Source organism: Lottia gigantea, assembly GCF_000327385.1.
Source record: "Lottia gigantea unplaced genomic scaffold LOTGIsca_28, whole genome shotgun sequence".
In the NCBI taxonomy this organism is placed as follows: Eukaryota; Metazoa; Mollusca; class Gastropoda; family Lottiidae; genus Lottia; species Lottia gigantea.
The window spans coordinates 1,120,532-1,145,903 of NW_008708898.1; the positions used below are offsets into that span (position 1 = coordinate 1,120,532).

Consider the following 25,372-nt stretch of genomic DNA (forward strand, 5'->3'; position numbering starts at 1 on the left):
CAGGAAAAAGAAAAGGTGTATTTTAAAAAGCGACCGGTACATTTTTCTAAGGAGGGGGGAGGGCTACGGGCATGGATATGCTTTCTTATAGGTCTAAATCGAACTCTGTTCTCTTTAAGGGACAAATGAAAAAGAATGAATGATGACGAAATAACTTTACCTTGACACTCGTCTGCTCCTACAGAACGATAGCCTTCAGGACAGACACACAGGAAAGAACCCATAATATTCTTACAGGCATATTTACATCTATTGGTTCTCGTCAAACATTCGTCTACATCTGAAAAAAACGTTATAACATATCCATATATTTCCCCTCAATATTACTTTTGGTTTGTTTTTCAATTTGGCCTTTCCAAGTAACTGGTGTCAATATTCTGTGCAGCACGTAACTGTACAAGTGCCCATTTTCCCCTGAGAGTTAGCATATTGTACCTAGTCTTTCATAGGTATATGTCATAGAACAAGCCGATTTTCTTAGCTCAATAAGATACAGAAAATGATGATTTGATTACATATTTTGACAATATAACAGTATGTGTTAAAAGGGCCCTGAAAAACAATATCTTTTACCTTCACAGTGAATATTGTCAGCTGCAATTTTATATCCCATTGGACATACACATTTAAAAGATCCGGGTATATTGACACATCTGAAAGCACATTGGTTTGCTGATGTTACACATTCATTGACATCTGAAAAAAAACAATATTACTTTACACCACTGCGGTTGAAATCAAAATAACACAGACTTGTTTAAATAATGAAAACGTAACTAAGCGACTTCCAAATCAACATGGTATTAAAAAGAAATTATATGTTGACTGATTTAGACCAAACTGCTGTGTAATTTAAAATACAATTTGTGCCAAATTTGCAGCTAAGTGTCAAGTAAAAGGTGTTCAAGATTTACCTTCACATTTCCCTGACGTTCCTGGAGTGAATCCTGGCCTACAGTCACATTCAAAACCCCCAATCATATTGGTACATGTTCCATTTCCACACATATTACGATCTATACATTCGTTGGCATCTGAAAATAACCGAAAAGTTGCATTAAGACTAAAGTAAAATTAAGTCTATAACTGAATAAGCTTTTATTGGCCAAAGGCATATGTCATTGTCTTCTATGTTTTTTGAAAAAAATATGAGAGATAGCATTCAACTTTTGCTCTATTAAGAGTACGAAACCAAAGGACTTTCCCCAATTTGATACGGAGTAGGATACTGTGTTATAGAAATTGCTTTTTGGCATGTTAGTAGTCAACAATTATAAGACTAATTATACCAAACAGTACACTGACCGACACATTTGGTACCAGTGATGTCCAGAGTATAACCTGGTCTACATTCACAGCGGAAAGAGCCATCAGTATTGACACAAACACCATCTTCACATATACCACGATGAATCAAACATTCATTTACATCTACAAACATAAATCACGATTTATTTCGTTATGTTCATATTGGTTCAGAAAAGATATCCTTCAAAGTTATAAATTCGTCTGTATCATTTGTATATAGTAATTATATGGTTCGTGACCTGTCACGGAATACTATTAGTGTAAATAAAATCCAAATACCCTGGGTTTGAACAGTTTTCGATTTGGGTTGATAAATACCCTGATACTCCCTGTCATGAAATATTATATGCAAACTGGACAAGAAATATTATTAGTCTTTGTTGAATATTAAAAAATATGGTAAACAGACAGAAAATATTTTACCACTCATTATTTCTCCCGGCATGATCTTAACATAACCATAACCTTCAGGGCATAGATGTCTAAATCCAGCTGTAATTTAAAATAGTCAGAAAATGTCAGTGTGACAGTGTGATAGTCTAGCCCAGAGGCCAGGCTATCACAGAATCTATCCGTTCTGACTTTCCTTTGGGTGGTATCATAATGTCTTTGGATTCAAGGCAAAATAGTACCCACTCTTAAGTCATCTTCACAATGCCAAGCTAATATATTTGCATCTTATACCTTGCTGCATTCCATGATACAAGAAAGGTGGGTATTGCAGTGTTAGTAATAACGTGTTAAGGCAATGAAACTTGTCAATAAATAGAAACAAAAATATTGGCGATTTGTGATTAATACACATGGTAAGCTACATCCAATGAATCATACTCGTCCGATCAAGTCATTTTCATGTCGTCGATTTTTTTTTAAATGATGTTATGATACAATAACTTACGATCCCCTTCGGATGGACAGATTTCACAATTGTAGCCTCCCCAAGCTTCTCCTTTTGTACAACAACACTGATCTCTGGTTGTATTTACTGGTCGCGGTTCTAAACATCTACCATTCTCAAACCGGCGGTAACAGTTGCCTTTTCTCATATCTAGGATGATAAACATACCGATGGAAATCGAAGTTAATCAATTGATCAGCTGTCTGAACACCGTAAACTGCCATTTTGCCTAGCAAAGTTACATACAGATTTAATCTAGAACAGACTACCGCTTTTAATATGAGGTAACAGTACAAGGCAAGTGTTTTGCACTTTTCGTTCAAAAAATAACAAATTCATTGACACATTTCCACATTTCAGATCAATAACATGTACTTCTCAATCTGCTGAAGAGAATACCCCCATGGAACCCGTCATGAGAATATCCATAGACGTAGAAGCCCAATGATGCATGGCTCTTTTCATCAAGACAAAATTTGACGGTCACAAAATACCAATGCCTCAAACGAATTTTCCATACTACTGCACAAAAAACCTCCATGCTTCACTCGAGATAGACTGAAAAATTATTACTTCTATCACCGTTGAGAAAACAGATGTATAGCCTCACCTCGACATTCTCGACCATCAGTTGTTAAAACAAATCCAGCAGGACACATACACCTAAAACTTCCAGCAGTATTCTGACATCTACCATTGAAACATAGCCCAGGTATCACTCGACATTCATCAACATCTGTAAGATAAATCTCGGTTTATCAGCTTTCCTGTTAAGAATATTATATAAAAAAATATGAGCTACCACATTTTAGCGACACGATATCTTTCATGGGCGTCTGGACACACAGGCAACAGTTTGACGGGATAGAAACAGCTTGGAAACATTTCCTTCGGTATATTTGAAATACCAATGTCTGAATATGGACATATTGAAGCTACTATTTTAGATGACTTGCCAAATTCAGCATTTCAAATTCAAAACGAAAATGATGTTTCATCGTTGAATTGATTTCTAAAATTAAAATACTTGGAGGAGGTACATTACCGATACATCTATCTCGAGATCTGTCTAATTTATAACCATCAAAACATGTACAGAAGAAACTTCCTTCCGAATTCTGACAAGTACCATGTCGACAAATACCCCTTCTTGTAGAACATTCATCAATATCTACAACAAATCAAAGCATATCCTTTGAAAAATTTGGAAACTAGAAGGCTCTCTTTTAAATGTCTCTAATGTATTCTAATATAGCGGATCATGTCCGCTTCGGCGTGCTGTTTATAAAATGAGAAGCTTTATGGAAATTTAAACGGAATTTTAAAAATGTAGCAAAAAGATTTCAAATTGATCTTAATTTATCAAGTTTTAAAAAAATTGAGGGAGCTCATGCATTTGAGAGAATTTATTGGGTTGAACAGTCGGAAAGAGTTCAAATTCAAACTTGATCTTTAAGATACGGAGAGTATACGTCCACATAAAGAGATATTAGCGTACGAAAATGGTTACTTTCTCATCTGTTTATATACCATTGCCAAAATAAATTAATTTAAATATGTCTTTGTCAACTTCTTACTGAAGATGACTTTGATTATAACAAAACGAAATGGTATTCACCTCTACAGTTTAGTCCATCATTAGATAATACATAGCCTTCTTGACACATACAAGTAAATGAACCGATTTTGTTGGCACATCTACCATTAAGACATATACCCAACATAGTCCTACATTCATCAATATCTGAAAACGATTTCAGAAAAGTTTTGTCTTAGTATGTTTAATATTAAACCATCAAATGTGACATGCTTGTTACCATCCAAACAAAATAAAATAGGGTTTTTCGTTCTTCTTTTCTTCTCCAGAAAGAGCTAATGCAAACGCAAACGGAAAGTACAACGCGCTGTGGGAAAGAAATAACTTAAACGAAGATAACAGTACGGGTACGTATATCATCATAAGGTCTAACTAAGGTCTGAGTTAAGGGATACATTAGGAACAGCAGTGCTGGTTTTTCAGATGCATTCCAGTGTCGATAATCAGTCTCATTCTGACGCTATTGAGGGGGCTTTTTCAGTTCATCAAATAAGAAGAGAGGTTAAATAGACTTCCGCCATTATGGTAAATGTATCCCAAATACCAAGAGGTTTTATACATACCTACACAATCTCCGCGAGAGGTTCGTTCAAAACCAGGATCACACAGACACACGTAGTCTCCCATTTTATTTTTACATGTTCCATTTCTACACATACCAGGTCTAGACGTACACTCATTAACATCTGAAAATAGCATTGATTTGCCATGCTAACATAAGATTAACTAATGTAACTAACTTGTTTTAGAATTCTGCTAACCAAAGTGACTGTTTCAGGCACATCTGTTTTCGTGATAGCAAACAATCGAGGTCTATCTGATTAATTTCGAATCCCACAAATAAATGACGAGAACGTTAATGCCCATGTTACAAACGCCTGGATCTCGGTTAGGCAGCAGAACAGCGTTTAGAAGAAGCTTAAATCTTGGAATCTTACCGATACAAGAGTCACGTTTTGGTGACAATCTAAAGCCATCTCTACAGATACAACTAAAACTTCCGATCAAATTGAGACAATTTCCATTAGCACAAACACCAGGTAATTCTTCACATTCATTTATATCTGTTTAACATAGAGATAACAATGAGAAATTAAAAAAAGACTTTATTTCTTAGTTTTCTATTTTTGGGTGGACAAGAAGACGAACGAGGCCATCTAATAAACAAATTCTGCAAGGTTTCTGAAATCAGTCGTATCTTTTAAAGTTCCCTTTTGAAGGATGTTCAAAATAGCTTTTGGCACATGCGGTCTTGCGAGATTTCAGTCCGACCAACCGTTATCTGTTAAGGCCGAAACAACCACGAAGAAGGAAAATTAAATACATGTTTTAGAGAAACGTATATGAATCGACTCTTCAAGGAATCATTTCATTGAGCCGTATATAGTGCTGATAATAGTCTCCAAAATGAGAGAACAGAATAGGACTGAATTATTATCAGGCCAATTAATCAAACTCTTTAACAATTGTATGAATATGAAATATTGAGTACTATCAGGTTATATTTGGTATGATAAATGGCAACATATATGAAAAATGGGATCTATATTAAGCTATATAGAGTAGGGATTACAAACCTTGGCACCGTCGTCTATCAGATGTTAATTTATAACCATCAGGACAAGAACATTGATAACTGCCTGGTGTATTGGTACAGACAGAATTACCCATACATGGTGGTAACGATCGTCGACACTCATTTTCATCTATAATATAATTACACCCAATTGTCTTAAATCCGAATAAAGTATTGAAATGGATTAATGTAAATTTCATTAATGTTTTCCTATTATGGAAAATAGTCATGCCGCCCTAGTCATTATCTAACCAATTGGCTTTAAGCTGAAACCCAGAACTTTATTGAATTTGATCTCGACTGTAATTTACACAAAATTCAGACGTCCAACAAGACATTGGAAAAGAGTAAATAAGTGCTGTAAGTGTTCCCGAAATACAATCTCTTTTAAATTGTAACAAAGGTTACATTCAAGGAAGAGTGTGAATGTAACAATATATAGATATTATCACCATTCACATTGAAATTTAAAGGGACATTCAGCTTTTTTTGTAAAACATTTTCATTATCAAAAACGTGAATTACACCTGAAAATATTTCTTAGTATGCTATTTATATCTATGTATCTACTTAATCCAACTGAATTTGTTTTAAAATGGTTAATTAAACAGTTTAGTTTCCGGTACGTTAAGGGACACATTTCGCTAGATATTGGTGTATAGTTTTTACAAATTTGAGCAACAAACATTTTCAAACCCATTAATAAAGCGGAATGTCCCTTTATAAATGTCCCTCTTTTTGCAGACATTCTTGAGAACCAATTATATTTCTTTTCTAACACACTATCAACTTACCTTCACAAATATGTAGGTTAGCATTATAATTAAATCCTCTATAACATTCACATCTAAAGCTTCCAATTGTGTTGATACATCGTCCATTTTCACAGAGATTAGGTATCAGTTCGCATTCATTGACATCACCTGGAAGAAAACAAATGATGTGGCAATACAATACACACATACATCCACATTATCATTATGACAAATTTATTGAAATAACTGTTCATAAATAGGTAGAGTCCTTTATCAGAAAGCACCCTGGAATTATCAGACAATTCGACGTCTCTGCAACAGTAGATACACAGTTGACTGAAGTCACTTCAATATTAACATTCTTACCGGTACAGTATAAATGTTTGCGAACATGAATTGTAGGTAGCTTTTGAAAATAACATGACCCATTTTTATGTGCTTTATATACTTTTTTTATTTTTCAGTCTAAAAGTGATAAAATCAAATCATACCTTTAATGTCTGGAGCCCCACTCTCGCATAATACTTTGTATTGTACTGAAAATATATAATATATTCAAATATATCTTGGCAATGATATAGCTAATGACTAATATAATGACTATATGACTAATAACTAATGATACTTATGACTTGCTATTTGAATAGGTATATGTGATGAAATAGGACTATGTTTATTTCGATGATTATCGCTATATCTTGAATATTCAGTGACTAAGTGTTGAAGAGATGAAGATTTCCAGATTTTCGTCTGTGTATCAAGGACACTAGTATAAGTTTTTAATGTGCCTAAATACACATAAATGGGCTATAAACCCATTTGAATTCTTTTAAGTGATTCTATTAATGCTTACAGGATCGTTCTCGTGGGCATATTTCACATCTGTTACCCCAGGCAGCACCAACTGTACAGCAACATTGTCGTTTGGTTAAATTGCTGGATATTTGATTTTCACAGATGGTACGATAAGGTCTTCTTGTAGTATTCAAATATTCCATAAAACATCCTTCTTTTCTCATATCTAATGTATGGAAAGAATTTATCTATCATAAAATTCTAAAACTTTACTTGTGTGCCAAGATTGGTAGTTTTTACCCCATTGAGACCACTCATTAGTATATCTTTATACAAACATACATACAAACTATCAGGTCTATCCTAGTTTATTTAAATACTGGGCTTTTGCTATTCATTACCAATAGAAGATACGTGACAACAAGACAACAAAAACTATTTTACTTCAAGAGTTGTTTATGCTAGATTTCATCATATAAGCAAATGGATAGCCCAGTAACCGACAGCTGGGATCTGGCATTTAAAACAGTGCCAATTTACATTCAAGAATCAATAAAAATTGTTGAACATCCTACTACTTACCCATACAATCTCTTCCACCGTCCATTGGCATATAACCTTCTGGACAGATACAAGTATAGTTTCCTTCTCTATTTATGCAGGTTCCTCGACCACACAATGCGGCATCAACTTGACATTCGTCAATATCTGTTATCACAAAGCGAAAAACAGAATGTACTCAAACGATACAAAATGCAATGAAGCATGCATGATATGATCCAAATAGCCGCCCATCATGGAATTGAATGATAAAGCAGGTGTCCTGTCTTGAGCTCTCAAATTCTGACAATGGTTTGCTTTGAAATTCCAAATATGGGAATGCCACAGACCAGTGCAGGATATATCCTTCCCTTCTAATTTAAGATACCAAATTACTCACCGACACATTTGTGCATAGTGCCATCAAGATGGTAGCCAGGGGGACAAACACATATATAACTTCCAAACATATTCTGACAATCGCCACCTTTACATAGATCATCTATTTCTTCACATTCATTGATATCTTCTAGCACCAAGGTGAGAGTATTTGGTCGGAAGCCTGGACCTCCAGGGCACAATGAATTGTATTCACCTAATAAAACAGGATTTCAATTCAAATACAATGTCAGTATCAATGACCCATGTGTTGTAGCGAAGCAATGGATATATATATATATATATATATATATATATATATATATATATAGATAAACATTCTTGTTTTCCTTCAGACTTTGTATTTTGGTGTATACTTGATTATTTTATTAATTGGCAAAAGTTAAAAAAGTAAAATAATGTCAAAGCATTACAAAACATACTTGTTCCATTACGAGGACAGTCTTCGCAGAAACCAGGAACATCACCCCAACCTCGTCCCACAGAACAACAACACGTGGCTCTAGCTACGTTACTAGCTATCTCATCTCGACAAACACCTAGTCTACCACGGGTTGAGAAAGGTGCTGTCATGTAACATGTTCCTCTTCTCTTATCTACAAAAAGGATGTATATGCTGTAAATCAGTCCCAACCTCCTTTTACAGTGAACACTTTCAAATATATCTTTTCAAGATCGTTTCTTCTTAGCCACCAATTGGATACTATTGTCGTTTATTTCGTAATTGCATGGGTGGAAAATCCCTGTTTGCACGGAAAATACAAATAAGTTCGACGAAACTTTCGAGATAAGCTTCTAGCAAAATATGAAATATGATGACAAAGGACAATATTCTAGATTTGAAAGTTAAGCTTACCGACACACCCAGTACCAGTTGGATTCAGTTCGTAATTAGCTGAACATTGACAAACATAGCTTCCTCGTCTATTAATACAGGTACCATATTGACAATTGTCCGGATTCAAACATTCATCAATATCTAGAGAATATAAAATAATGTATATGAGCCTAACTACATCTACTGCATGAACTGGTTCATTTTGAACAGCACAGTGCCATGTAAGAATGTGGTATCGAAGAGTCTGATATCGTGTTGTCCTAATGTACAATAAATCAGGACTTGGTGCTTCAAACTTCGTTCATTTAACATCCTTTCACGAACTTTATTAGCCGAAAAATTCAATTTCATTACGACCATTCCTTACCTGTGCAGTTGCCTCCAGTAAAATCTAACTGATAACCTTGATTACATATACATCTGAACATACCAAATACATTTTCACATCGTCCATTTACACATAAATTATGGAACATGTCGCATTCATTTATATCTGAAGTAAAAATATAACAATAAACACCCAAAACATCACGAGGTGTAGCAAGTGCTATCTTTGACGCGGATGAACACTAAAAAAAAATAATATGGTAGTGTAAACCATTTTATAAAATTCATTTAATGCATAATTCATATTCAGATCACCAGCAACCACGATAGAACAGAAAGTGAATACAAATACAAGATCAAAATTTGGTTGGTGCTTCCAAGAATTGTCAAATAACATGAAGATTCTTACCAACACAAGCTCTTTCATCTTCAGTGGGAGCAAATCCCATATCACATTCACATCTAAATAGACCTGGGAAATTCATACACTGTCCGTTTTCACATAAGTTTGGATCCACAGAACATTCATCAACATCTGGAAGTAATTCATATATATGAACAAGTAATATACGATAGGTAAGTCCTAATCGATACCAAAAAATCAAAAGTTGGTTGCAAATCGCAAATTGGACAAAAAGAATACAGCACGTTTACATAGATGGATACCAGATTGTGAATCCTTGGCTTTTGTCTAATATTAAACATAAGTAGATTAGGGCTTTGATTTCAAACTTGTAAAACATTATAGTGAAAGAGTACTCTAGTCCAATGTGCGATAACGCAGTATGCAATGGCTTTCTCCCTCAATTAAGTGTCGGCTATGCAGTTTTACCAAAGGGAAATTAAAAATCACTTGCTCGTAGTAGTATTCGAGTGGTGTGGTTCATCAACTTCCAGTTAGTGAAAGAGTACTCTAGTCCAATGTGCGATAACGCAGTATGCAATGGCTTTCTCCCTCAATTAAGTGTCGACTATGCAGTAATACCAAAGGGAAATTAAAATCATTTTCTTTATCTCAAAATCAGAAAGGGTTTCAATGATTACCTCTACATTCAAATCCATCACCATTGAATCCATCATCACAGACACATCTGAAACTACCAGGACCATTGACACATGTAGCATCTCTATTACAACCACCATTATCTCGCACACATTCGTTTATATCTGAAATCATTGAAAGGTCCATGTGTATAAACATCTATAGATCTCGATTGCTCAAGCATTAGAGGTGAAAGCTGATACCCGGTCGACCTACGGATGTTTAGGAGTCATTTTTGATTTGCTTGTAGTAGTATTCGAGTGGTGTGGTTCATCAACTTCCAGTTTCTGAAACTACACGGAAGGCTGACGGGAAATCATAATGATTAAGCTGTAAGCGTCCCCGAATCACGTGGGAGATTGCGCCCAAATACCTAATCTTTTTTATAAAACATGTTGCAAAACAAGGCAGTGTATTGTGTAATATTTCATGGGTTTTTTTAATAGCAAGAGTAAATTTTATTTACCTCTACAAGTATAACCATCACCAGTAAAACCCGGTAAACAATCACACTTATAGGAACCTTTAGTATTGATACATCTAGAATTCTCATCACAAGCCGATTCTCCCGTTACACATTCATCAATATCTACAAATACAACAGGCAGAGCTTTGTTTGAGCGAATTGAAAGCCCACTCACTTCTGATTTTAAAAATCAATCACCCAAAAGAAAACTCGTGTATCATATTTCCAGCATGATGTAATGTAATTCCAGATTATTTATAACGATAATGTAGTGAACTCAAACAAAACAATTCTAGCGATAATGCCGTAATTATTAACTTTAAGTTTTTCTGTACTCACGGTACCCACTATTCTGGAAAATCAAAACCCCATTCTACATTATATAAGTCTCCAATATTGTGGCCTTTTACCAGTACTAAGATTCTTTGACCGTTGAACGCGGCGGAACATACCTGTGCAACCAGCATTATTATCTTTGCCATCTACACCAAAACCATTCTCACATTTACAAATAAAAGATCCATGGGTATTCTGACAGTATCCACTTAAACACAGGTTTCTGTTCAAGAAGCATTCATCAATATCTGTAAGACAAAAAAAAGGGAATCATGGCGATTTCATATCAGAATTTCATACAAACATGGTCACTTGATTTACCTCCCCTATATAAGATATACGGTTAGTAATAAGAAAATAACTCAGTTGAGAGATCAAATACATTTTTAATATCAATTCTCTTTTGTAAAGATGTACTTGACCTTTGGAACGACGAAAGCAAAGCTCTGGGAATCTACTACTACTACTACTTCTAGAGATTTCCGTTTAATGCAACTGATTGCATCGTTTTGGTTTGATAGATATGAATAAAAGTCAAACGGAAAAGAAACACTGTAAGCTCTATCAAAAAACAGCAATATTACCTAGACACTGTTGTTGATCAATAGACATTGTTAATCCACCATCACAAGAACATCTATAAGTTCCTGGTTGGTTGATACATTTACCGCCTTTACAGGTATCTCTATCTTTACATTCGTCAATATCTACAGAGTGGAAAAATACAAAGCCTGTCACTATCGGATATCCTGACGCCACTAGGTATATCACCCCTGTATCCCTTTCCACAACGCTAATATTTCTAATTATCCGCCTATCCGGTATCCGACTTGGTACTGGACAAGATCGTACCGGAGACCATTCTTCAACATATCAATTAAAAGTTTTGAATTCCAAATTCAAATTTGTGAACATAAGTGCATCTAGACGCGCCTGTGTTAGTCAACAATGTTTTGGTCCACATAATAACATTTAGAAGTATATCTAATACTCACCAATACATGTTCTACCGTCTATCATCAAGGTGTAACCATTTTCACAAGCACAATTAAAACTTCCTGGTGTATTGATACATCTATCAGCACAACCACCATTTCTATCTCTACACTCATCAGCATCTATGGAACAAAAAAAACTGCTAAATCTTTTCTGTGGTATGCATAGACTCTCAATTTATAAGACAGCTTTTATTTTACGATAAAACTACGATATTGCCACCTACAATCCGAAGACTTCCAGTCTCAGTCTTGTTCAGTCGAAGTTGTGTCTACCACATAAACATTATTTCATGAATTGACTGCTGCTGAGCATGAAATTTGTGTGGAAGATTCAGAGAATCTAACAAAAAAAGTCTTGGACTAAACCATGTCATAGTGTATCTTCCAAGACAAAGTGAATTCTTTGATGATAATGTTATGATGAATTGAATTTTCGAAACTCTATCTGGTCTAAGAATACCAAAGAAAGCGCAAAATACCATTTATGACAGATGCCTGGGTCATACATACCTATACATGTAGTTTTTAGTTCATTTGGAACAAATCCTTGACTACAAATACATTGGTAACCTCCCATAAAGTTGACACAATGTCCGTTAGAACATATACTGCTGTCAGTTCCACACTCATCTACATCTATAATGAACATAGGGATATGACAAGTATTCTGGATCTACTGTTATGAACATGGCTTTGAGTGGTTAACAGTTCCACTATTTCTACAAATTGCAAATTCTTTTTTGATTGTTAGTTAACTTCCTTTTCAAAAACAAATTGTCATAAAGGGGGTTTTGTTTTTTAAATTCGTGCCTGCATCATGCGATGAGCTGCAGTCAATATATCGTCAACTGTGTTTTACGAGGCTTGAAGTGTTCGGGAACTCAGACATGCAAAGTTGACAGTCGAAAACTTGAGTAGATAGTACACTTTTCCATAACAATTGACTGCATATCAAGTAAATAATGTTAATAGCACGAAAAACTTTACATACACAATTCAAAATAAATGTATTTAAATGACTTCAACAAACCTGTACAAGATAATCCATCTTCACTTAACTGATGACCGTCTGGACAATCACATCTATAACTACCAGGAGTATTAACACATGCACCACCACGACATAATGTAGAATCTTGGTCACACTCGTTGATATCTATATCATACAAACAAATACCATGTACAATAATTTTTAACTGTTCTATAATAGTACCCGTTAAACAAGACAAACGCGGACAAACGTGAAGAAAACAGTCGCTAGCAATATTGCGACTACATTGCGTTCCCCGACGCGTTTTCTCATAAAAATCTATGAACATGTGCACTTCATTTTTTTATGGAAATGTTGTGATGCTTGTCTTAAAACATTCTCAATTCTGTGACGATCTAGAGGACGATTATTGTGGACAAAGGTGCCCGCCGTACGGCATCTTATACTATATTCACGCTTATGGCGACATTAACCTGCTCTGAGCCTATGAGCACCAGTATTTCGGGTTTGGGTGACCTTGGTTTGACGTTTTAAATAGTGTTATCAAACGCTAGAAATAAAGATCACTTCGACAAGGTTATCTATCTAATAGAAAATGATACAAGCCCAGGCCTTTAATTTTTCTCAAACTGATTTAAGCGTAATACATTCTTTGCCATTAAACATCATGTACACTGTATTCCTCTCTATCATTTTTATCAACAAATAACTTACCCATGCACATAGTATCCATCATAACCCCTTCATATCCAGGATCACAAATACATCTAAATCCTCCCAATGTGTTCTCACATTGACCATTAGCACATACACCGGTTAAAGATATTCTACATTCATCAATATCTACAATACGAAATTTGACACATATAACTACAACATAACCAATCCATAACCGATTCTATTTGAATTGGAGCTGACAGGAGCTGGTTTCTGCAGTATAACCATCACCAGAAACATTGGTTTTTAATGGAGTTTGTTAGAATGGTGTCCACGGTAGACATTGAGCTATTTCAGAAATAAAAAATGGGGCAAAATAGTTTAATCGTTGCAGTCAAGGAACACTGAATTGAAAACATCAAGATAATACCTGTACAGTTGGTACCCATGTCATCTAAAGCGAAGCCCGAGTCGCAGGTACACTGGAAACTTCCAATTGTATCTCTACATCGTCCATTCATACATAACCCAGGAAACATCATACACTCATTTATTTCTACATAGTCATCAAAATATGGTTAAAATAAAAATTCTCCTGTAACTATACAGATGCAATGCATCGTATTTCAGTGGCAGGGCAGCAATGGAAGAATACAATGTAATATTCACCCGAGGCTGTCATCATTAGGGGTTGTAGTCCTTGGATTATTAGATAAGATTAGTAGATTAAAACTAAACAGGTAAAAATAAGCCCGCCCTTTGAGGAAATCACGAAATGAGATGAAAAAATGGAACTTTACCTACTCCTGGGATAGTACCTTCCCGGCCTGGTATCATAGAACATAGTTTCTCATAGGCATCTGAAAAATTGAGAAACAGCTAATTTGAATGGAAAGGGCGTATTATGTGCCTGTACTAATACAAAAGAAAAATCTGAAACATTGTTCTACTGCCCATGGTTGCAGGCAGTATAACTGTTTTACGTATATTACAATTCAAATATAGCGGATTGACAAAACTTGCAGATGAGGTTGCTTGGATCGTATACGAGTTCTTTATCAATAACATAATCTTTCAGGAAATCTAAACGGCAAACAGAATGCAACGGGATAATTTTTTCCAAGGACATCGACATCAATCCACACTTGTCCGATTGCCAAATGTGGAAGAATCTATACCATCTAATAGAACATAGATCAGAAAAGATTAACACACAAGATTCATCAAATTCATTCGTATTCAACTGTCATTACCAGTTTGTCTTGTCGGACATGGTTCGCATGGATCACCCCAGGCTCCACCAATACTACAGCAACAATCACTTCGTAAGTAAGCTCCCATTAATGGTCGAACACAAAATCCTCTGTTATAATCTTGATAGCAGCGATCCCTTCTCATATCTACATATAAATAATACATATTGAAGAAAGCGTTTGGACATCATTCGACCGCAGTTAAAAATAAGAAATAAAAAAAAAACACATTTAACGTGGATAATACCTTCTCCAGGATATTTTCTATTTCAGTATGATATATACATTAACCTGTAATGATGTAGAGCCGATCAACAGGATTAACTGATGATTTATTTATGGTCAAAAGATTTTCACATGTGGATCCCACCAGAATCCTAGACCGCCATTTGCACAAATCTACGATATACAAACAATTGTGTGGATTGCTTCTTGCTATAAAATGCTAATGTTGATGGGTAAACGGCTTGTTTGTTACATGTATCTGGCCGTTATATAACTTGGTGGTAAACAAGACACAATCTTTTGTATGTAACGCTGCATAGAGGTGAAAATAAAATAAAAATATCATACCAACACATCGCAGTCCAGTTGGATCTAAAGTTAAACCAAAATCACATGTACATTTAAATGATCCTTCTAAATTAACACATGTTCCACCACCTTCACAGATACCAGGGAACAGTTCACATTCGTTTATATCTAAAAGAGTTGATAACATGAGAAGCTTATTATTCCAAAGACATGACTCGTCAAATTTATATGGACTCTACCAAACGTATGCAAAATTCGCTACTGCTCTAAAGTTTGAATGAACCATTCTTTGACGAACAGTAGTTTTCAACAATAAACTGTGGATACAATGTACTTACCAACACAATTCAATCCAAGTCGATTAGCGTAACCTCTAGGACAGGCCAGTTCAGCTAAAACAAAAAGATTGACAATGTTATAATAATAAAGATTACTTGTTGATTCTATCGACCCCTGAGGGCAAAAATCCTTCCAGGGTTACTCTTTTGTATTCCAATAAACTACTTACATTGTGTTGGACATGGTACACAAGGACTACCCCATGCTTTACCAATACTACCACAACATTCTCCTTTTAATAACATAGATTCTATGTTATCTTCACATACACCATTTTTAATAGTTCTCCAACACGCTCCTCGTTTGTTATCTGTAACAAATCGAATAAAATAAATCGAATTATTATAGGCTTATTTTATGTTTGAATGATAATCGTTTTAAACTCGCGTTTGTTGTTTTCAAGATGTATTCATTTTTTTATAAGCGCTTACTGTTTTCGCAAGTTCAATATCATTGTCATATTTCCTTGATATCTATATTTCGTCAAAACGAACAATATTTTTGTATTGTATCAATATTAAACCCGTGCATGTCGCATGCAATCGAAAAAAGGTTACGTTTTTTTACTGAAAAGCCCCTGAATTATTATAAAATGTGAAGGCGTGCTATATCTATTTTATTGGGAATATTGCTCCAGTTGTGTACGAAGATGTAATGTCCATTGCAGTCTAAGTAAAGAACAACAGGGCATTTCTTCTTGATGAGAACTGGGTCAAGAAAGTTTATAATGTCCAGTCTACCAATTGACTTACCCAGACAAATTCTTCCTGTGGGGTCCAAAATAGTACCAGGTGTTAAACATTTACATTTAAAACTTCCAGCTACATTTATACATTGACCCTTTATACACGGATTTTCACGACATTCATTTACATCTGTAAGATACAAAACATTTCATTTTCAAATTTTACAGGATGACTACATTAACCTAATTTGATTAGGGTATACACTTTCTGGTTTTTTGTTTTGACTGTCTTTAAAACTTTTTTGATTCTGCTGCTTAATGAATATGGAAAGACCCGCGTAGCCTGCTGTCCACTGACTGCTTCTTGGCCAAGTCTCTGAGCAATGATCTTTCCCAGACTCTATGAGGTTCCATTTACAGCTGGGTCGATTGCGTAGAGAATTAATTTACATTCCATCGTGCAAAACAGGGAGATATCATTTCAAAATATTAGAAAAAAAGTTATTTTAAAATAATCTAAATTGAACTTACCTACACACATTCTTGATGTAGAATCAAAGATTAAACCAGGAGGACAGATACATCTATAACTTCCTGGTGTATTTCTACATTTACCACCGTCACATATACTCCTGTCTCTCTCACATTCATTGATATCTAGATATTATACAAAATATAACAATATACAATATACACTCATTCTAGATATTATACAAAATATAACAATATACAATCATTGATATCTAGTTATTATACAAAACATAACAATACACAATCATTGATATCTAGATATTATACAAAACATATTCAGGCTCTTTTCTGCTTGACCCAGTTTTGGAAAGTTAACCTCCAGTTCACAACCTATCTATCCTGATGAGGATTGTGTATCTGAATCATGTGTCTTCATCATAATAAGGGATCTAATCAAATGGAAATGTTAAAGAGAACTGTGCTACCTGTCACACTTCAATTGGAACACAAGAAATGCAAGATAATATTATTTCAAACCATTAGAATGACCCTCTTACACAAAGTTTCTTGTCTTTGTCATGTATTCTATAGGAAAATAAGTTCCTCTGCTTTTACCTCGACATTTCTTGCCTCCTCTGGTTATTTCGTAACCATTGTTACAAATGCATCGATAATCTCCTTTCACATTTTCACAATTACCATTTTCACAAATACCAGGGAACATGATACATTCGTTTATATCTAGAATAGAATAGATTAAAATACATGTATAAATAGCATGTTTTTTAGCGTTTGTTTTTTAACGCAGTTGGAGTGCATTGATATAAATGGATAATGGGCTAACAGTAGAGAACAAGTCTTATTCCCAATAAAAGTGCAAACATAGTCTTAATATTGCACGTGATTGTTGTAACCATATTTAATAAGGCGCTGTATTTTCAATAAACTACTGCTATCTACTACATAGCACTACTCTAGATCCCATACTCTCCGCTTAAACGTAAATTCATTCGCGAAATGAGCACATGTTTCTTTTGCTACTGTGAATTGGTAAACAATTAATCAAGCATTTAACTGACCTTTTCCATCATGGTCCATACCGTTACCATTAGGACACAATAGTTTATAGTCCGGATCGTTCATACTTGGACATCGGTCACATGCTAAACCCCATGCTACTCCAGGCCTGACCATACTACAACAACATACTGACTTGGTTACAGTAGCTTCCACGGGGTTAACACATCGCCCACTTCTTATTTCCGGGAAACAGAAGTCTCTTTTGGTGTCTGAAAATATACTAACTTCTCAACATCATGTGTAATAAATATGCACTGTAAGAAGGTCTGTTTGCCACATCCATTCACTTTTTGTCAGATGTCTTTTGTTCCACATGAAAGCTATTCGATGGTGCCATAGCATAGTTATTACAAGTAAATTTACTGCACTGTGAATTATTATTATGACAAACGGAGCCTGTTGTTTCAGCCTCCTATCCGATAACCGAAATTAAATTCAAATGTATCTGACCAGACAGAGAAATAAATGGATAAAAACAAAACTCTATGGTCAAGATAAAGAATTGAATGAAAAAAGACTGTATTAGGGAGATAATGTATTATTTCTGTCACAAGTAATGAAGGTCATATGTATTGCACCCAGGATGTGCATGTGTAAAACAGGTTTGATCACGTCACCACCCACATCACATGTTTATTATTGTGTACGTGATTAAAATAAATATATTCTACTAACCAAGACAGGTTCTACCGTCTGGACCTAATGTAAACCCATCAGCACAGTCACATCTGAAACTACCTTGATTATTAATACATTGTCCATTGACACAACTATCTCTGTTTACAATGCATTCGTTAATATCTGAAATAGTTATCTTATTATTAATACATTGCCCATTGACACAACTATCCCTGTTTACAATACATTCATTGATATCTGACAAATTTCATTCATATATCTGAATAACTAAGCTGTTAACAACACATTTATTGATATATTTGTATTTTATTTTAGAGATTTTATAAATGCTTCTTCTGCAATCTAATACTCACCGATACAAACTTCTCCACCAGGAGCTAAAGTAAATCCCACTTTACAGATACATTTAAAACTTCCATCCATATTAATACACATTCCATTGGTACACATTCCAGTTGTTCTACATTCATCATAATCTGAAAATATTCACAATTGATCGTTCAATATGTGCAAATCAAAGCAAAGACTTGTTTATTAATGTGAAATAAGTTTATAGAAAGCAAGGAGTGTGTCTTCGCGATTATTGTGATTTTTAAGCATTTTAAATGATGTATAAGATATAACTGTCTAATTAGCTGCATTTAAGCTCAATCTGACACCATGATATCGGTCGACCCCTTCCTCTAATGAGGCTTCGATCGACTGGCATTTCAGGATCATTCGCAGACGATATAACCTTTATGTCCATATCAATAAATAAACTGGAATCAACTGACAACTGTATTCTGATGATAGGTTATTATATGGGGGTATTAAAAATTAAATCTTAATCTACTGTTTAAAAAAAATATGATTTCCATATCCCTTCAATCAACTGGTTCATTTTATCTTAGAACTACATATAGAATTATCGCACTACCTGAACAGAAGGCGCCGTCTGGTGAGAGTTTATAACCTGGGTTACATTCACAGTAATAACTACCCTCTGTATTTCTACATTCACCATTGACACATAATCTACCATTTTCTGTACATTCATTCAGATCTACAAAGTACAAGACGTCATAATCAGTGGAGAAAACTGTCTTGAGGTCTTCAGTCCAAATAGTGGATTATAAACACACAGAGCTTTCAGTTTTATTTGCAGTATGATAATTATAGCTAACAATATGGAACATATTAAGAAAAAAACCTGAGGCCTTTTCCTTAATCTATGGGGAAAAACCGAATCGATTAATAAAAATATAATTAAATTAAGTGCAACTTAAAGTTGATATTTTGGAAAAGGGAACTTGGATTTAAGGTATTAAACCAGAAGATCTGTCGGCACTAAATTATTATATGATTTCATACATTGGTCGACGGATAGCAGAATGACACACATGTAAGAAATACAAGGAATGGTGCTTACCTACCATAACAAATTTGTCTGTTAGACGACTGTCTATATCCAGGTTTACATTGACATTTATAACTTCCGTCCATATTAATACATATACCATTGGGACACATTCCATCTTTTTTACATTCATCCATATCTAAAATACAGATACATAATACTATAAGGACACATTCCATATTGTTTACATACATCCAAATCTAAAAATTCAAAGGACTAATGATACCATTCTATCTACAAACTGTGGATTGATTCAGAGTAAATCAGTTTATCCTTGAGATGAAATGAAAATTAAATACTATATTTATTGAAATGATAAAAGAATAAAAACTAAATAGTTTTTTTTACAAACCTGAACAGAATAATCCAGATTTGTCCAAAGTAAAACCGTCTGGACATCGACAGGTAAAACTCCCAGGTGTATTTACACAGCGACCATTGTTACAGGTTCCCGGTAGTAGACATTCATCTATATCTGAAATATCAATAATAGACTGTAATAAGTAAATGGTCACTCTAACTGTTTAACTGGCAGTCTAACACATCTAATTGTTTTTCAGGTGACTGACTTACCGATACAATTTCCAGCAGCATTACTTTTAAAACCAGGATTACATTCACAGCGGAAAGAATCGGGTGTATCTATACATCTTCCATTCTGACATAGTTTATCAAATATAGAACATTCATCTACAAACTCTGTTAGTGGTTCTGTACTCCTACATAATCTTTCCCAAGCATCTGAATAATACATCATTACAATAGAAAGTATTTTAAAAAGAAAAGTTCTAAAATAAATAATAAGAGTGTTGGTATTGAGAGACAACCAAATAATCTTACACCACAGTCGGGAACACTTGATCACATATATCTATATATTGAGAGCATAAATGACTAAGACATAACCCACCTTTCCAATTCACGTTGATGAGAGAAATACAGCCAAGACGAAGTACATTGGGATTTACCTCTTCCATATCTATATCTGTGGCAATTCCATACAGTACAGTGTTAAATGAAAAAATCCTACTCATGCATCAGTTTCATGTCCAACTCAAAGCACGTTTCAGTCTTTTTACGAGGATTGATAAAATTGTGTATACATTCATACCTTGACCCTTTAATGGACAAGGTTGACAAACTTGACCTTGACCCCATCCTTTTCCAATTGTACAACAACAGTCTTTTAGTGAAGTTTGTTCCTGTATTCTATTTCGACAATTACTACCGACTACACTTCTATAACAAAATCCTCTTCGAATACCTGCAATATGAAGAGAATTTTCCAAAATTTGGATTTCAAAAATATGTATAACGTGAATATATTGTTGCAACCATTTAGTTGTTGGTGCATCGTGTACCATTGTGGTAGCCTATAAATTGAGAAGCAACTGTTGCCTCTGTGACCTTCTCTTGGCTTGTGCTCTCACAAAGCATGCTGTCCTCACCACTAGAACTGAATGTCGGAACCCCTTTAGTTTATTCATGAGAAGTTTTTTTCTTTTCCAACGATCTGACTTATCAGGTGGTATGGTCAATAAGATAGTTCTTCAGCTTTTCAGGTGATATTAATTTTCGCATTGTGGCAATAGACGCACATTAATGCCTAGGGGGAGAACAACACTTTCAGGTTGGTGAGGCACTGCCAAATATTAACAACGTTTTGTTAATTTAACGGAAAAAACGCGTTAATTGTAATTTGTAACCATTGATGACACGAAAAACACAGGACATACGTAATACACATTTTGCAGAACGAACATTTCCATGAGCATCGATTCAAATTTGAAGCTGTAGCTTTCTGTCTATAGAAATATGAAATGTAACAGATATTTTAATTTTATACATAAATCTAGATTATATTGATACTTGTGTGGCTTTTTCAGTCAATATGCTATCAGATTGTTTATATCTGAACTCACAAGGAGTGCCTGAAGTCACGTTTCAATATCAAGTTTTCATAATATGTGGGACCTCTACATCAACAGCATAATAGTTATTCCTTTCAATAAAAATTCAGATTCCAAAATATTTATATTTAGAAATGTTTCCCATATTAAACATAAAGAAATTCCAAACGAGATGAATAAATTATCAAACATATCCTTTCTCAATGACATATGGTCGCCATTAATTCTAAAAAATAACATTTCTTTCAATTTACTCTCGGAAGGAAAAAGTTATTAGTTTATTGTGGGTGGGACAAATAAAAATATACAGTCTTGGTGATATGGGTCAGTAAGTTATACTGATTGACCTTTGGTCAGTTGACTGACCAATATAAATGTGTAAGAGGAATTTAGGAAGTGTTATATGGCTTATTGACCTTTAATAGAACACATGACAAACATGGGAACTGACAATTGGTTTTGAATATATCATGATCACAAATTACCACATCTATATTCCATATCTTTTCTGATTCCTGTGATCTCCATGAAACTTGTATTGTATTGTACCGAAATAAGTATTTGACTAACACGTATGCTCAAGGTATTTCTTTTCTTATTGGTACCAATATTCTCGAAGAATTTTAGTCGTTATAGTGAGGTTAGTCAAGTAAATCCTACCTTAAATCATATCATCATAATTAGACATTAGGATTACATCTAAGATTTTCTAGTCAGTTGGTTGTTATTCAAATCAAAATGAACTTACTGGTACAGCGAGATCTATCTGGTGATGTTTCAAATCCTGGTGGGCAGGTACAGAAATAACTTCCTTCGGTGTTGGTACAGGTTCCTACTCTACATATACCAGGATTCAGTCGACACTCATTTATATCTACCAAACAATACAACTTAATGAAAGAGTGAAGTTATACATCCTACAATTCCTGAATTTATAACAAGGATACAAACTCGTATGTACTCATGAGCGATATTTTAGCAAATGCTAGTTTCAAAAGTGACGGGGGATACTATTCTGATCTGCTTTTGACAGATATTAGACTATCATTTCTATTATCAACTGTTATGAACTAAGTTGCTTTACCTTCACAAACTTGAGTGACAGGATTCTGGATCTGACCTTCTTTACAACCACATCTATAAGATCCTTGAGTATTAACACAGTTACCACCAACACAGAGTCCAGGTATAGCTTCACATTCATTCACATCTAAAAATAACAAAAGGAGCGTTAATTCACATCTGAAAATAACACAGAAAATTTTCTTTCATTCATTCGCAATTGATATGGCAGGTGACTGATGCGAATGACAAGCTTTCTTTTTTCTATCATCCGCCCATGGTGTTGTGCATTTTTCTATTTATTCAATCATTCGTTTTAATCCATTCATTCAGTCCATTACTCGTTCATTCATTCATTGATTCATATATCTATTTACTGACCTTGACAAGAATTGGTCTGTGGATTTGGAATGTAACCTCGTCTACATGGATGACGTTGAGCAGGACATTGTTCACAGGGTTGACCCCAGGCAATACCAATAGTAGAACAACATAGAATCTTAGTACAAACAACACCAGTGAGTTGTCCACGACACATATTATTAGAGATCTGGGTGAAGCAGGGTCCAGTTCGATAATCTTTAAATGGAAAATAATGAGAAATGCAGCACTTAAAATATTAAATTGGAAACATTTAAGTATCATTAATATTAATATTTGTTCGTTTGATAGTAAAGTCTACATCACTAAATCTTGACATAACGACATTTATATTTAAAAATAAATTATCAAATGAACATCAAATGTCATACTAATATTCTTAGATTATGACCGGCATTCATCAAAGTAATAACTTCTAAACTACCTTGTTCACATCGATTTCCTGAAAAACCATACGGACAAGAACATCGCTCTGCACCAGTACATCGCCCTCCATTTTCACAGCCTTGAGTACATTTAACTGAAATGTGAGACGTGCTTATTACTTCTAATTCAGTTTTTTAGGAAATTGATCAGATTTAAGATGTTAATGTCGAATAGCCGAATTTAGTTATTCAGTCTTACAGACCTATGGTGTTGGTGATATTGCCATGAAGTGTCTATCATGCCGCCATCTACACGAGAGAAACGATCATATCATCAAATATAGAGATAAATTTTGCCAGAAAGTCGAACAGAAGCAACTGATACAGACTATGATAGTTCTAGTTTCTAGCAGATCAAATTCAATCAGAAGATGTAGGGACTGTGTGAGATGGTAAGCATTAGTAAATTGTCTTACCAGTTGATTTGTCTCTAGAACTACATGTTCTTGATATTTGTCTGTTTGGACAAAAACAGAGATTTGGTTTCATACACCTTCCACCATTACAACCTCCAGAGCATTTTGCTGTAAATAATGAAACTATGTGCAGTATACATTAATTAACAAATGTTAAACTATATATTTGCTTTCACAGCTGATCGTTCTCAATTTCAGCAATCTTTTAGAATAAAAATCTCAAAAAATATCATCAGATGGTCTTCAATGAAAGAAAAACGTGCTGAGGAAGTAAAACTATAAATAGTCCAAAGTCCCCGATATCATCTTAAGAAACTTCACTAAAAGGCTGTAATTGCTAAGCTAAAATCGAACTCTTTCCATTGTACAATCATAGGCTATATATAATGAATGATATTCGTAAGCACTTAACCTGACCACATACGGTACTTGCAGGCATATGATTAGATCTTTGCCAAATATTATATTATGTCTATCAAATTCAACCATAGGTCTATTATCTCGTATTTAAATCGATTGATAGTTAATAAAGTAGAAGTAAAATTGTTTTGAATCACATCCTCCATATGTGTCTCGTGGATTTTATGGCATATCAAGTATGTCTTGTTAATATTTGTAATAACGTGGGTACAACCTAGGACCACCCAAAACGAAATATGCGTGTAACATAGAAACACGACTTTGACAAATCTATGACATAATATTTGTATAATAAGGCAATTGTTACATGTAATCAAAATGTCAATTTTTTCTGTAATCTTGATCTTCAACCTTGCATGTAAATCTTCTAGGGTTAACTATTCACCTTGTTAAATTCTAAAATATCCATTTTCGTGGAACAGGGCTAGGTTGAGACTAACGCCCTTATATATATTATCTACCTATACAGAGGATTTGTTCCACTAACGTCAATTGTCATATTAAACGGGAAATAATACTCGAGTCAAACACCAGGGTAAATTGCGAGAACAGAAAAAAAGATATTATATACATTTTCATTTCTTAAAATGTTATATTTTAATTTGTATCCTAGTTGGTTCTCACTTTACTTGGCAATGATATCCAATTGCTAAAGATTTCTTGCTTAAATAGAAATCAGTTCCACCTCTTGAAAGGAAAAATGAAGTTTGGGTTTTTCTGCTACGGATTCAAAGAATTGTTAATTTTGCCAAGTCTTTCTGCAAATTCTCGTGGTCTAAAAATCACAAATTTTGTAATAATTCTCTTCAAATTTTTCATGTCAACTTCTGATCTA

The 25,372-nt window shown here is 34.4% G+C and overlaps 1 protein-coding gene across 1 annotated transcript in view; it reads right to left on the reverse strand.

Moving 5' to 3' along the window:
• Positions 1 to 25,372, reverse strand: part of LOTGIDRAFT_232356 (hypothetical protein) — a gene marked incomplete at its 5' end in the record, with an annotated part of 47,136 nt that overhangs the window by 13,162 nt on the left and 8,602 nt on the right. Inside the window, 52 exons of the mRNA XM_009056561.1 lie at positions 161 to 280; positions 574 to 696; positions 915 to 1,034; positions 1,306 to 1,431; positions 1,732 to 1,800; positions 2,207 to 2,356; positions 2,817 to 2,942; positions 3,234 to 3,377; positions 3,825 to 3,950; positions 4,367 to 4,489; positions 4,742 to 4,867; positions 5,381 to 5,509; positions 6,174 to 6,302; positions 6,626 to 6,670; positions 6,988 to 7,155; positions 7,512 to 7,637; positions 7,870 to 8,064; positions 8,291 to 8,464; positions 8,725 to 8,847; positions 9,074 to 9,199; positions 9,443 to 9,568; positions 10,078 to 10,200; positions 10,542 to 10,664; positions 10,994 to 11,125; positions 11,462 to 11,740; positions 11,873 to 11,995; positions 12,386 to 12,511; positions 12,906 to 13,031; positions 13,581 to 13,709; positions 13,954 to 14,079; positions 14,324 to 14,383; positions 14,777 to 14,923; positions 15,350 to 15,478; positions 15,649 to 15,702; positions 15,819 to 15,959; positions 16,402 to 16,524; positions 16,866 to 16,991; positions 17,421 to 17,546; positions 17,885 to 18,094; positions 18,561 to 18,686; positions 18,878 to 19,000; positions 19,444 to 19,569; positions 19,940 to 20,062; positions 20,276 to 20,398; positions 20,497 to 20,664; positions 20,834 to 20,908; positions 21,035 to 21,187; positions 22,582 to 22,707; positions 22,918 to 23,043; positions 23,277 to 23,474; positions 23,701 to 23,796; positions 24,118 to 24,225. Coding sequence (XP_009054809.1) covers positions 161 to 280; positions 574 to 696; positions 915 to 1,034; positions 1,306 to 1,431; positions 1,732 to 1,800; positions 2,207 to 2,356; positions 2,817 to 2,942; positions 3,234 to 3,377; positions 3,825 to 3,950; positions 4,367 to 4,489; positions 4,742 to 4,867; positions 5,381 to 5,509; positions 6,174 to 6,302; positions 6,626 to 6,670; positions 6,988 to 7,155; positions 7,512 to 7,637; positions 7,870 to 8,064; positions 8,291 to 8,464; positions 8,725 to 8,847; positions 9,074 to 9,199; positions 9,443 to 9,568; positions 10,078 to 10,200; positions 10,542 to 10,664; positions 10,994 to 11,125; positions 11,462 to 11,740; positions 11,873 to 11,995; positions 12,386 to 12,511; positions 12,906 to 13,031; positions 13,581 to 13,709; positions 13,954 to 14,079; positions 14,324 to 14,383; positions 14,777 to 14,923; positions 15,350 to 15,478; positions 15,649 to 15,702; positions 15,819 to 15,959; positions 16,402 to 16,524; positions 16,866 to 16,991; positions 17,421 to 17,546; positions 17,885 to 18,094; positions 18,561 to 18,686; positions 18,878 to 19,000; positions 19,444 to 19,569; positions 19,940 to 20,062; positions 20,276 to 20,398; positions 20,497 to 20,664; positions 20,834 to 20,908; positions 21,035 to 21,187; positions 22,582 to 22,707; positions 22,918 to 23,043; positions 23,277 to 23,474; positions 23,701 to 23,796; positions 24,118 to 24,225 — 6,768 coding nt within the window. The remainder of the gene's footprint in view (positions 1 to 160; positions 281 to 573; positions 697 to 914; positions 1,035 to 1,305; positions 1,432 to 1,731; positions 1,801 to 2,206; positions 2,357 to 2,816; positions 2,943 to 3,233; positions 3,378 to 3,824; positions 3,951 to 4,366; positions 4,490 to 4,741; positions 4,868 to 5,380; positions 5,510 to 6,173; positions 6,303 to 6,625; positions 6,671 to 6,987; positions 7,156 to 7,511; positions 7,638 to 7,869; positions 8,065 to 8,290; positions 8,465 to 8,724; positions 8,848 to 9,073; positions 9,200 to 9,442; positions 9,569 to 10,077; positions 10,201 to 10,541; positions 10,665 to 10,993; positions 11,126 to 11,461; positions 11,741 to 11,872; positions 11,996 to 12,385; positions 12,512 to 12,905; positions 13,032 to 13,580; positions 13,710 to 13,953; positions 14,080 to 14,323; positions 14,384 to 14,776; positions 14,924 to 15,349; positions 15,479 to 15,648; positions 15,703 to 15,818; positions 15,960 to 16,401; positions 16,525 to 16,865; positions 16,992 to 17,420; positions 17,547 to 17,884; positions 18,095 to 18,560; positions 18,687 to 18,877; positions 19,001 to 19,443; positions 19,570 to 19,939; positions 20,063 to 20,275; positions 20,399 to 20,496; positions 20,665 to 20,833; positions 20,909 to 21,034; positions 21,188 to 22,581; positions 22,708 to 22,917; positions 23,044 to 23,276; positions 23,475 to 23,700; positions 23,797 to 24,117; positions 24,226 to 25,372) is intronic.